This window comes from Salmo salar, chromosome 07 (genome assembly GCF_965601325.2).
Source record: "Salmo salar chromosome 07, fSalSal1, whole genome shotgun sequence".
NCBI lineage: Eukaryota > Metazoa > Chordata > Actinopteri > Salmoniformes > Salmonidae > Salmo > Salmo salar.
Window position 1 is genome coordinate 69,075,502 of NC_138297.1, and position 13,476 is coordinate 69,088,977.

The 13,476-nt window shown below is 46.5% G+C and overlaps 1 protein-coding gene across 1 annotated transcript in view; it reads right to left on the minus strand.

Annotated features, from left to right (window-relative positions):
- The window catches only part of LOC106576653 (glutamate receptor-interacting protein 1), a 153,629-nt gene that overhangs the window by 22,836 nt on the left and 117,317 nt on the right, over positions 1-13,476 (minus strand). Inside the window, exons 12-13 of the mRNA XM_082977232.1 lie at positions 13,326-13,465; positions 9,987-10,202 (exon numbers count right to left, since the gene is read on the minus strand). Of these exons, the coding sequence (XP_082833358.1) occupies positions 9,987-10,202; positions 13,326-13,465 (356 nt within the window). The remainder of the gene's footprint in view (positions 1-9,986; positions 10,203-13,325; positions 13,466-13,476) is intronic.

A 13,476-nucleotide genomic window follows, 5' to 3' on the forward strand; every position in this document is an offset into this window, starting at 1 on the left:
TCAGAGCCCAGGTCTAACAGAACCTGTGGTTAACGGTCAGAGTCCAGGACTGACAGAACCTGTGATTAACGGTCAGAGCCCAGGTCTGACAGAACCTGTGGTTAACGGTCAGAGCCCAGGTCTGACAGAACCTGTGATTAACGGTCAGAGCCCAGGTCTGACAGAACCTGTGGTTAACGGTCAGAGCCCAGGACTGACAGAACCTGTGATTAACGGTCAGAGCCCAGGTCTGACAGAACCTGTGGTTAACGGTCAGAGCCCAGGACTGACAGAACCTGTGGTTAACGGTCAGAGCCCAGGTCTGACAGAACCTGTGATTAACGGTCAGAGCCCAGGTCTGACAGAACCTGTGGTTAACGGTCAGAGGCCAGGTCTGACAGAACCTGTGATTAACGGTCAGAGCCCAGGTCTGACAGAACCTGTGATTAACGGTCAGAGCCCAGGTCTGACAGAACCTGTGATTAACGGTCAGAGCCCAGGACTGACAGAACCTGTGGTTAACGGTCAGAGCCCAGGTCTGACAGAACCTGTGGTTAACGGTCAGAGCCCAGGTCTGACAGAACCTGTGGTTAACGGTCAGAGCCCAGGTCTGACAGAACCTGTGATTAACGGTCAGAGGCCAGGTCTGACAGAACCTGTGATGAACGGTCAGAGCCCAGGACTGACAGAACCTGTGATTAACGGTCAGAGCCCAGGTCTGACAGAACCTGTGGTTAACGGTCAGAGGCCAGGTCTGACAGAACCTGTGATGAACGGTCAGAGCCCAGGACTGACAGAACCTGTGATTAACGGTCAGAGCCCAGGTCTGACAGAACCTGTGGTTAACGGTCAGAGCCCAGGACTGACAGAACCTGTGGTTAACGGACAGGAGCCCAGGTCTGACAGAACCTGTGATTAACGGTCAGAGCCCAGGTCTGACAGAACCTGTGATTAACGGTCAGAGCCCAGGACTGACAGAACCTGTGGTTAACGGTCAGAGCCCAGGTCTGACAGAACCTGTGGTTAACGGTCAGAGCCCAGGTCTGACAGAACCTGTGGTTAACGGTCAGAGTCCAGGTCTGACAGAACCTGTGATGAACGGTCAGAGCCCAGGTCTGACAGAACCTGTGATTAACGGTCAGAGCCCAGGTCTGACAGAACCTGTGATTAACGGTCAGAGCCCAGGACTGACAGAACCTGTGATTAACGGTCAGAGCCCAGACAGAACCTGTGATTAATGGTCAGAGCCCAGGTCAGACAGAACCTGTGGTTAACGGTCAGAGCCCAGGTCTGACAGAACCTGTGGTTAACGGTCAGAGCCCAGACAGAACCTGTGGTTAACGGTCAGAGCCCAGGTCTGACAGAACCTGTGATTAACGGTCAGAGCCCAGGTCTGACAGAACCTGTGGTTAACGGTCAGAGCCCAGGTCTGACAGAACCTGTGATTAACGGTCAGAGCCCAGACAGAACCTGTGGTTAACGGTCAGAGCCCAGGTCTGACAGAACCTATGGTTAACGGTCAGAGCCCAGGTCTGACAGAACCTGTGGTTAACGGTCAGAGCCCAGGTCTAACAGAACCTGTGGTTAACGGTCAGAGCCCAGGTCAGACAGAACCTGTGGTTAACGGTCAGAGCCCAGGTCTGACAGAACCTGTGATTAACTGTCAGAGCCCAGACAGAACCTGTGATTAACGGTCAGAGCCCAGGACTGACACAACCTGTGGTTAACGGTCAGAGTCCAGACAGAACCTGTGGTTAACGGTCAGAGCCCAGACAGAACATGTGATTAACGGTCAGAGCCCAGACAGAACCTGTGATTAACGGTCAGAGCCCAGGTCTGACAGAACCTGTGGTTAACGGTCAGAGCCCAGGTCTGACAGAACCTGTGATTAACGGTCAGAGCCCAGGTCTGACAGAACCTGGAATTAACGGTCAGAGCCCAGACAGAACCTGTGGTTAACGGTCAGAGCCCAGACAGAACCTGTGATGAACGGTCAGAGCCCAGGTCAGACAGAACCTGTGATGAACGGTCAGAGCCCAGGTCTAACAGAACCTGTGGTTAACGGTCAGAGCCCAGGTCTGACAGAACCTGTGATTAACGGTCAGAGCCCAGACAGAACCTGTGATTAATGGTCAGAGCCCAGGTCAGACAGAACCTGTGGTTAACGGTCAGAGCCCAGGTCTGACAGAACCTGTGGTTAACGGTCAGAGTTCAGACAGAACCTGTGGTTAACGGTCAGAGCCCAGACAGAACCTGTGGTTAACGGTCAGAGCCCAGGTCTGACAGAAACTGTGATTAACGGTCAGAGCCCAGACAGAACCTGTGATTAACGGTCAGAGCCCAGGTCTAACAGAACCTGTGGTTAACGGTCAGAGCCCAGGTCTGACAGAACCTGTGGTTAACGGTCAGAGCCCAGGTCTGACAGAACCTGTGGTTAACGGTCAGAGCCCAGGTCTAACAGAACCTGTGGTTAACGGTCAGAGCCCAGGTCAGACAGAACCTGTGGTTAACGGTCAGAGCCCAGGTCTGACAGAACCTGTGATTAACTGTCAGAGCCCAGACAGAACCTGTGATTAACGGTCAGAGCCCAGGACTGACAGAACCTGTGGTTAACGGTCAGAGTCCAGACAGAACCTGTGGTTAACGGTCAGAGCCCAGACAGAACCTGTGATTAACGGTCAGAGCCCAGGTCTGACAGAACCTGTGATTAACGGTCAGAGCCCAGACAGAACAAGTGATTAACGATCAGAGCCCAGGTCTGACAGAACCTGTGATTAACGGTCAGAGCCCAGACAGAACCTGTGATTAACGGTCAGAGCCCAGGTCTAACAGAACCTGTGGTTAACGGTCAGAGCCCAGGACTGACAGAACCTGTGGTTAACGGTCAGAGCCCAGGTCTGACAGAACCTGTGATTAACTGTCAGAGCCCAGACAGAACCTGTGATTAACGGTCAGAGCCCAGGTCTAACAGAACCTGTGGTTAACGGTCAGAGCCCAGGTCTAACAGAACCTGTGGTTAACGGTCAGAGCCCAGACAGAACCTGTGATTAACGGTCAGAGCCCAGACAGAACCTGTGATTAACGGTCAGAGTCCAGACAGAACCTGTGGTTAACGGTCAGAGCCCAGGTCTGACAGAACCTGTGGTTAACGGTCAGAGCCCAGGTGTGACAGAACCTGTGATGAACGGTCAGAGCTCAGGACTGACAGAACCTGTGAAGACGATCTAGGTGCTGCTGTAACCCCTCTTTAGTGGGAGACAGCAGCACCAGGTCATCTGTCTACAGCAGACCCTCTTTAGTGGGAGACAGCAGCACCAGGTCATCTGTTTACAGCAGACCCTCTTTAGTGGGAGACAGCAGCACCAGGTCATCTGTCTACAGCAGACCCTCTTTAGTGGGAGACAGCAGCACCAGGTCATCTGTCTACAGCAGACCCTCTTTAGTGGGAGACAGCAGCACCAGGTCATCTGCATACAGCAGACACTTGATATCAGTGTTGTGCAGGGTGAGACCAGGTGCTGCCGATTCTTCTAATGTTTTTACCAAGTAATTAATGTAGATGTTAAATAGTGTTGGACTTATTGGACAGCCCTGTTTCACTCCCCGTCCCTGAGAGAAGAAGTCTGTTTGCTTGTTACCAATTTTAACAGCACATTTGTTTTTAGTGTACACTGATTTAATAACATCATATGTTTTCCCTCAAATACCACTTTCTATTAGTTTATTAAAAAAAGACCCTTGTGCCAAATTGAATCAAATGCTTTCTTGAAATCTACAAAACACGAGTAGATTTTGCCTTTGTTTTGGTTTACTTGTTTGTCAGAGTGTGGAGGGTGGAAATGTGGTCTGTTGTATGATCATTTTGTAGAAATCCAATCTGGCTTCTGCTCAGGACGTTGTGTTCGTCAAGGAAGTGATGCAGTCTGCTATTTATGATACTGCAGAGAATTTCCCCCAAGTTGCTGTTAACGCAAATTCCTCTGTAATTATTTGGGTCAAATTCGTCTCCATTTTTATAGATTGGGGTGATCAATCCCTGGTTCCAAATATCGGGGAAAATACCTGCAGTGAGGATAATGTCGAAGAGTTTGAGTATAGCCAATTTGAATTTGTGGTCTGTATATTTGATCATTTCATTTAAAATACCATCAGCACCACAGACCTTTTTGGGTTGGCGTGTGCATAGTTTTTCCAATAATTATTCTTCTGTAATTGGAGTATCCACATAATTCTGATAGTCTTTGACTGCTGATTTAAGGATTTGTAATTTTTCTTGTATATCTTTTTGTTCTGGGCTCTTTGCTATAAAGCTGTAGAGGTTTGCAAAGTGATTTCTCCACATATCTCCATTTTGGAGAGCCAATTCCTCCTGATGAGGTTTGTTTAATTTATTCCAATTCTCCCAGAAGTGGTTTGATTCTATGGATTCCTCAGTTCCATCCAGCTGATTTCTAATGTGCTGTTCCTTTTTGGTTCTTAGGGTGTGTTTGTATTGCTTCAGTGTTTCCCCATATTGAAGGTGTATATTTTTATTGTCTGGTTCTCTGTGTTTTTGATTAGATATATCCCTCAATGACTTTCTTAGATTTTTGCAATCATTATCAAACCATTTTTCATTATCTGTTATTTCTGTTTTGCTCTTATGCTTCTTTAGATTAGCCAAGGAGACTAATTTGTCAAATATGAAGTTTATGTTCCAAACGGCCAAATTTACACCTTCATTGCTGAAGGAGAATGTTGCTGTTTGCTCTCCCTGAGCAGGACCACCTCCCCCTCCAGTCTGGTGAACTCATCCCTCATGGTATCCATGGTGGTGAGGAGGACCACCTCCCCCTCCAGTCTGGTGAACTCATCCCTCATGGTATCCATGGTGGTGAGGAGGGCCACCTCCCCCCTCCAGTCTGGTGAACTCATCCCTCATGGTATCCATGGTGGTGAGGAGGACCACCTCCCCCTCCAGTCTGGTGAACTCATCCCTCATGGTATCCATGGTGGTGAGGAGGACCACCTCCCCCTCCAGTCTGGTGAACTCATCCCTCATGGTATCCATGGTGGTGAGGAGGACCACCTCCCCCCTCCAGTCTGGTGAACTCATCCCTCATGGTATCCATGGTGGTGAGGAGGACCACCTCCCCCTCCAGTCTGGTGAACTCATCCCTCATGGTATCCATGGTGGTGAGGAGGACCACCTCCCCCTCCAGTCTGGTGAACTCATCCCTCATGGTATCCATGGTGGTGAGGAGGACCACCTCCCCCCTCCAGTCTGGTGAACTCATCCCTCATGGTATCCATGGTGGTGAGGGCCCCCCCCCCCAGCGGGCCACCCCGGACCGGTGGGGGGGCCCCCCCCCTCCAGTCTGGTGAACTCATCCCTCATGGTATCCATGGTGGTGAGGAGGACCACCTCCCCCCTCCAGTCTGGTGAACTCATCCCTCATGGTATCCATGGTGGTGAGGAGGACCACCTCCCCCTTCCAGTCTGGGGAACTCATCCCTCATGGTATCCATGGTGGTGAGGAGGACCACCTCCCCCTCCAGTCTGGTGAACTCATCCCTCATGGTATCCATGGCAGCTTGTTAGTCTGCTGGCTAGTTCTTTGTTGTGTAGCTAGCTAGCTAGAGTCAAAGCTTCTTAACTTGAGGTGCAAAGTTACTTTTTCTATTCTGAATGAATAGAGTTGTTGTTCATCACTTGTCTGGAATTCTTTTTCGATTAGAGTGTTTATCTCATTCTAAAAACCAAAAAATATGAATATATCAGGAACTCATGTTGAGCATGACTCTCTCTCTCTCTCTCTCAATTTCAATTTCAATTTCAATTCAATTCAATTTTCTTTATTGGCATGACGTAACAATGCACATGTTGCCAAAGCTTATTTTGGATATTTACAATATGAAAATAATGAGAATCAAAATTGTCAACGGGACAACAGTAACAACAATAACCAAGGGTCAGAATAACCACATTCAACAATAACAATAAGCATACAGTAGAGTACATGTGCAGGTTGATTGGTCTGTCAGACACTGTCCCTCATCTTATGGCAGGCAGCAATGTAGTGCGCTGCCAACCCACAGCTCTCTGCATCCTCCCCCAACAGGACGGGTAGCCTATCCTCATCAGAGAGATCTTTGAAACCTTGAATAAGGGTTTCAAATTTGGGGAAATGACACTCTCTAATTGTTTTATATTTTTGACATTTTGTCAGGAAATGCAGCTCCGTCTCAGGTTCTGCTGTTGTGCAGTGGTTGCACAGCCTTTCCTCTACAGGGAGCCAGGTTTTCCTGTGTCTACCCTTCTCAATGGCAAGGCTGTGCTCACTAGTGCCTGTACATTGTCAAGGTTTTTCTAAGGTTTTGATCAGTAACCATGGTCAAATATTTAGCCACGGTGTACTGTGGATTTAGGGCCAGATAGCACTGCATTTTGCCTTGTGCTTGTGTTTTCCAGTAAACAATGTAGTTTTGTTTTGACTGTGTTGTAATTTGGTTTATTCTGATTGATTGGATGTTCTGGTCCTGAGGCTTCAGTGTGTTAGTAGAACAGGTTTGTGAACTCAGCCCCAGGACCAGCTGGATGAGGGGACTCTTTTCTTTGCTCAGCTCTTGGCATTGCAGGGCTTGGTAATGATATGAGAGGAGGTCACTGTATTTTAGATGCTTCCAAAACTTAATTGCTCTTTTTTGAGTTTTTATTATTAGTGGATCTCTCTCTCTCTCTCTCTCTCTTTCTCTCTCTCTCTCTCTCTCTCTCTCTCTCTCTCTCTCTCTCTCTCTCTCTCTCTCTCTCTTTCTCTCTCTCTCTCTCTCTCTTTCTCTCTCTCTCTCTCTCTGGTCTGATATTGAGATAAACAAAGGCATCTGACTGTTTGGCTGCTGCGGCTCTATTCTGCTGCTGTGTTTCATCAATAATGTAGAGCTGGTGGAGTTTCTATTCCCTGTGTGTGATCTAGCTCTACCTGTGTAAACATCTATGATTCATGCTAGAGCTGAGTCCACATGGTGCTACAAGGGGGCTACAAGGGGGCCACAAGGGAGCCACAAGGGAGCCGCAAGGGAGCCGCAAGGGAGCCGCAAGGGAGCCACAAGGGAGCCACAAGGGAGCCACAAGGGAGCCACAAGGGATATACAAGGGAGCTACAAGGGAGCCACAAGGGAGCCACACACACACAGACACACACAGACACATACACACCGGGGCAGCAACAACTCTAGACCTGCCAATGCCTTTCTTCTGGTTCTATAGGCCTTGGCACAGCAAAGCTCATTCCTCCTATGGGACATTAGATGGATGATCATTCCTCCTATGGGACATTAGATGGATGACATGATGATCATTCCTCCTATGGGACATTAGATGGATGATCATTCCTCCTATGGGACATTAGATGGATGATCATTCCTCCTACGGGACATTAGATGGATGATCATTCCTCCTATGGGACATTAGATGGATGATCATTCCTCCTATGGGACATTAGATGGATGATCATTCCTCCTACGGGACATCAGATGGATGACATGATGATCATTCCTCCTATGGGACATTAGATGGATGATCATTCCTCCTATGGGACATTAGATGGATGATCATTCCTCCTATGGGACATTAGATGGATGATCATTCCTCCTATGGGTCATTAGATGGATGATCATTCCTCCTATGGGACATTAGATGGATGATCATTCCTCCTATGGGACATTAGATGGATTATCATTCCTCCTATGGGTCATTAGATGGATGATCATTCCTCCTATGGGTCATTAGATGGATGATCATTCCTCCTATGGGACATTAGATGGATGATCATTCCTCCTATGGGACATCAGATGGATGACATGATGATCATTCCTCCTATGGGACATTAGATGGATGATCATTCCTCCTATGGGACATTAGATGGATGACATGATGATCATTCCTCCTATGGGACATTAGATGGATGAACATTCCTCCTATGGGACATTAGATGGATTATCATTCCTCCTATGGGACATTAGATGGATGAACATTCCTCCTATGGGACATTAGATGGATGATCATTCCTCCTCTGGGTCATTAGATGGATGATCATTCCTCCTATGGGACATTAGATGGATTATCATTCCTCCTATGGGACATTAGATGGATGATCATTCCTCCTATGGGACATTAGATGGATTATCATTCCTCCTATGGGACATTAGATGGATGATCATTCCTCCTATGGGACATTAGATGGATTATCATTCCTCCTATGGGACATTAGATGGATTATCATTCCTCCTATGGGTCATTAGATGGATGATCATTCCTCCTATGGGACATTAGATGGATGATCATTCCTCCTATGGGACATTAGATGGATGATCATTCCTCCTATGGGTCATTAGATGGATGATCATTCCTCCTATGGGACATTAGATGGATGACATGATAGCCATATGTGAAATACAAGTACAGCATACGGATGTATATATTGATTAACAATAAACAGATTCCTCGTCCTTCTGCCTTTCGATATAATGGATGGGATATAAAATAATACAATCACAATAGCTAGCGTATGGATTTTCTCCTCATAGTACATCTCCTAATAGGACCAGTATGGTTCTCCTCATAGTAAATATCCTAATAGGACCAGCATGGTTCTCCTCATAGTAAATCTCCTAATAGGACCAGCATGGTTCTCCTCATAGTACATCTCCTAATAGCACTGTTCTCCTCATAGTAAATCTCTGAATAGGACCAGTATGGTTCCTCTCATAGTAAATCTCCTAATAGGACCAGCATGGTTCTCCTCATAGTAAATCTCCTAATAGGACCAGTATGGTTCTCCTCATAGTAATAGGACCAGCATGGTTCTCCTCATAGTAAACCTCCTAAAATAGAACCAGTCTGGTTCTCCTCATAGTAAAAGGACCAGCATGGTTCTCCTCATAATAAATCTCCGAATAGGACCAGTATGGTTCTCCTCATAGTAAATATCCTAATAGGACCAGCATGGTTCTCCTCATAGTAAATCTCCTAATAGGACCAGCATGGTTCTCCTCATAGTAAAAGGACCAGTATGGTTCTCCTCATAGTAAATCTCCTAATAGGACCAGCATGGTTCTCCTCATAGTAAAAGGACCAGCATGGTTCCTCATTCATTCTAGCACATGTTGGATAATGTTTTGAATGCATCCCAAATGGCACCCTATTCCCTATATATTGCACTACATTCGACCAGAGCCGTATGTGTGTATGTTTTCGCTCATAGTGTGTATGTGTGTGTGTGTGTGTGTGTTTTCGCTCATAGTGTGTATGTGTGTGTGTTTTCGCTCGTAGTGTGTGTGTGTGTGTGTGTGTGTGTGTGTGTGTGTGTGTGTGTGTGTATGTGTGTGTGTGTGTGTGTGTGTGTGTTCTCTCCCTACTCAGGGTGATTATAGTTAACTAAGAGGCCTTACTGTGTTAGGAGGAGACTAATTGTAAATCCAGCACATCATTGCTGTGGGGACCATTCTACCATTATAATGGTTATGGGCATCCCTAGATCCATTAGCCAATTATTTCCTCTTCCAGCCAATCCGCACGTTGCCTCGCCCACAGCTGTATAATGCATAATGAATGCTCTGATATAAATTGCCCTCTAGGAATCAGGAAGGATGTACTGGCAACGTGAGCTGTATTCTCTAAAGTCTGTTGTTTTGGACAACTGCTGTGGATGTTGCTATGGTGATGGACAGTAATGGTTTGTTTTATTAGTGTTGTGTTTTTGGACACTGGTGTAGTAAAAAGATGTGAGCCTCCCATTCTGTCTGTCCCTCAATGTCTGTAACTGTCAGGGACACACATGCCACATATGTGCACGCACGCACGCACGCACGCACGCACACACGCACACACACACACACACACACACACACACACACACACACACACACACACACACACACACACACACACACACACACACACACACACACACACACACACACACACACACACACACACACACACACACTCTCTCTCTCTTTCCTCTCACCCTGGGTGTTGAAGGTGGTGTCTATGGCCGAGCCGTCCCAGGACTCCACGGCTGAGTCCACAGAGGGGATGGTGGTGGAGTAGAGGTCAGAGAGCTTCCCAAGTTTCTGGCTCTCTGCCTGGCCTCCCAGCCCGCCTAACCCTGCCTCGTCCTCCACATCACTCAGCATCACATCACTGAGATGACCAGACACCGACGGCTGCTTGGGACTGGCCACTAGAGGAGGGAGGGAGAGAGAGGGGGAGAGAGAATATGAGAAAATGTGAAGGGAGAAAGTGTGAAACGAAGGGAAATGGTGAGGCGAGGGTCAGAGAGAGAGAGAGGCTCAGAGAAAGAGAGAGAGAGTCAGAGAGAGGGTCAGAGAGAGAGAGAGAGAGAGAGAGAGAGAGAGACAGAGAGAAAGAGGGTCAGAGAGAGAGAGAGAGAGAGAGAGAGAGAGAGAGGCTCAGAGAAAGAGAGAGAGTCAGAGAGAAAGAGGGTCAGAGAGAGAGAACGAGAGAGCGAGAGAGAGAGAGAATGGGAGGTGTAGTGTGAGGAGAAGAGCGAGAGAGAGAGAGAGAGAGAGAGAGAGAGAGAGAGAGAGAGAGAGAGAGAGAGAGAGAGAGAGAGAGAGAGAGAGAGAGAGAGAGAGCGAGAGAGAGAGGCTCAGAGAAAGAGAGAGAGTCAGAGAGAGAGAACGAGAGAGCGAGAGAGAGCGAGAGAGAGAGAGAATGGGAGGTGTAGTGTGAGGAGAAGAGCGAGAGAGAGAGAGAGAGAGAGAGAGAGAGAGAGAGAGAGAGAGAGCGAGAGAGAGAGAGAGAGAGAGAGAGAGAGAGAGAGAGAGAGAGAGAGCGAGAGAGAGAGAGAGAGAGAGAGAATGGGAGGTGTAGTGTGAGAAGAGCGAGAGAGAGAGAGAGAGAGAGCGAGAGAGAGAGCGAGAGAGAGAGAGAGAGAGAGAGAGAGAGAGACAAGCAGAGGAAGAAATGCTAATACAATCTGTTATTTTTCCCTCACAGCCGTTTCCAGACAACTTCTAAATCAATCTCACTGTAGTTCAGCAGAAATAAGCGCAGCTCAAGATAAGAACAAATTGTCTTCTGTAGTGGGACCATATCTTCTGTAAATTGTCTGCATTGAATCCATTTGGCAGCCTATACCAACACAACAAGTGATCTGGGAATAGTCTGACTGTGTTGAAATACTATTTCATCCACTGTGATGAGGTGTGTTGATATGGGTGATGTGTGTGTGCGTGTGGTACACAGTGTGTGTACATGGTAGAGTACAGCACAGCATAGATAACTAACATGTTGTGTGTAGATTGCATTGACAGGCCTATTAGGTTATAGTACGTTGTTATGTAGATGACCTAGAATGTACAACATGTTACCTGAACCTTGACCTCAATGAGTGCTCTGTTTGTACTATGTCATGTGTGACGGTCTTTAACACCAGTGAGTGCTCTGTTTGTACTATGTCATGTGTGATGGTATTTAACACCAGTGAGTGCTCTGTTTGTACTATGTAATGTGTACTGTGTGATGGTATTTAACACCAGTGAGTGCTCTGTTTGTACTATGTCATGTGTGATGGTCTTTAACACCAGTGAGTGCTCTGTTTGTACTATGTAATGTGTACTGTGTGATGGTATTTAACCCCAGTGAGTGCTCTGTTTGTACTATGTCATGTGTGATGGTCTTTAACACCAGTGAGTGCTCTGTTTGTACTATGTAATGTGTACTGTGTGATGGTATTTAACCCCAGTGAGTGCTCTGTTTGTACTATGTCATGTGTGATGGTCTTTAACACCAGTGAGTGCTCTGTTTGTACTATGTCATGTGTACTGTGTGATGGTATTTAACACCAGTGAGTGCTCTGTTTGTACTATGTAATGTGTACTGTGTGATGGTATTTAACACCAGTGAGTGCTCTGTTTGTACTATGTCATGTGTGATGGTATTTAACACCAGTGAGTGCTCTGTTTGTACTATGTAATGTGTGATGGTCTTTAACACCAGTGAGTGCTCTGTTTGTACTATGTACTGTGTGATGGTATTTAACACCAGTGAGTGCTCTGTTTGTACTATGTACTGTGTGATGGTATTTAACACCAGTGAGTGCTCTGTTTGTACTATGTACTGTGTGATGGTATTTAACACCAGTGAGTGCTCTGTTTGTACTATGTCATGTGTGATGGTATTTAACACCAGTGAGTGCTCTGTTTGTACTATGTCATGTGTGATGGTATTTAACACCAGTGAGTGCTCTGTTTGTACTATGTCATGTGTGATGGTATTTAACACCAGTGAGTGCTCTGTTTGTACTACATAATAGAGAGCAATAGTAACAGCATCTTTTTGTAGGTACTAACATGGCTCGTTGGATAAAGCCTATTGGGAAATGAATGTTTTTTAATGTTTTTTCGGGGGATAAACGTTGAAAATAAGGTCTGAGGGCAACACGGGTTTAGGAGATGTGGTATGTTTTGTTGTATGCGATAATCTTCATCAGCTAACGTCACTGTTTGGGAAGTTTTGAAGCATTTATGTAATCAGAACAAGCACATAAAGACTTCATCATTCATAAAGGTCATGTTACCTGACTGATATTATCTCACAGAACTCAACATGAAGACTTCATCATTCATAAAGGTCATGTTACCTGACTGATATTATCTCACAGAACTCAACATGAAGACTTCATCATTCATAAAGGTCATGTTACCTGACTGATATTATCTCACAGAACTCAACATGAAGACTTCATCATTCATAAAGGTCATGTTACCTGGCTGATATTATCTCACAGAACTCAACATGAAGACTTCATCATTCATAAAGGTCATGTTACCTGACTGATATTATCTCACAGAACTCAACATGAAGACTTCATCATTCATAAAGGTCATGTTACCTGGCTGATATTATCTCACAGAACTCAACCTATCACATCTCCTGAGTCTGTGATGACCTCAGACCTCATTTTCAGCGTTTATCCCAAACCCCCCACAGGAACGGCTGAACCAAACAGAGGAACGGCTGAACCAAACAGAGGAACGGCTGAACCAAACAGAGGAACGGCTGAACCAAACAGAGGAACGGCTGAACCAAACAGAGGAACGGCTGAACCAAACAGAGGAACGGCTGAACCAAACAGAGGTAGAAAATAATGACTCATTTCTGTTTTTTACGACTACAAGCTGGCGAGTTATATGTGTACGGTCCTTGGCCTCTGTGTGTGTGTGTGTGTGTGTGTGTGTGTGTGTGTGTGTGTGTGTGTGTGTGTGTGTGTGTGTGTGTGTGTGTGTGTGTGTGTGTGTGTGTGTGTGTGTGTGTGTGTGTGTGTGTGTCCTCTACTCACGTTCTCCCTGTTTCTTGATCTTCAGTGTGACAGACTCTCCAGCCATCTGCAACAGGTGAATGGCTTCACTCAGTGGTTTACCCTTCAGACTGTTACAGTTGATGGCTAGGATCCTGTCCCCGATGTGGATCGCTCCCGTCCTATACACAGA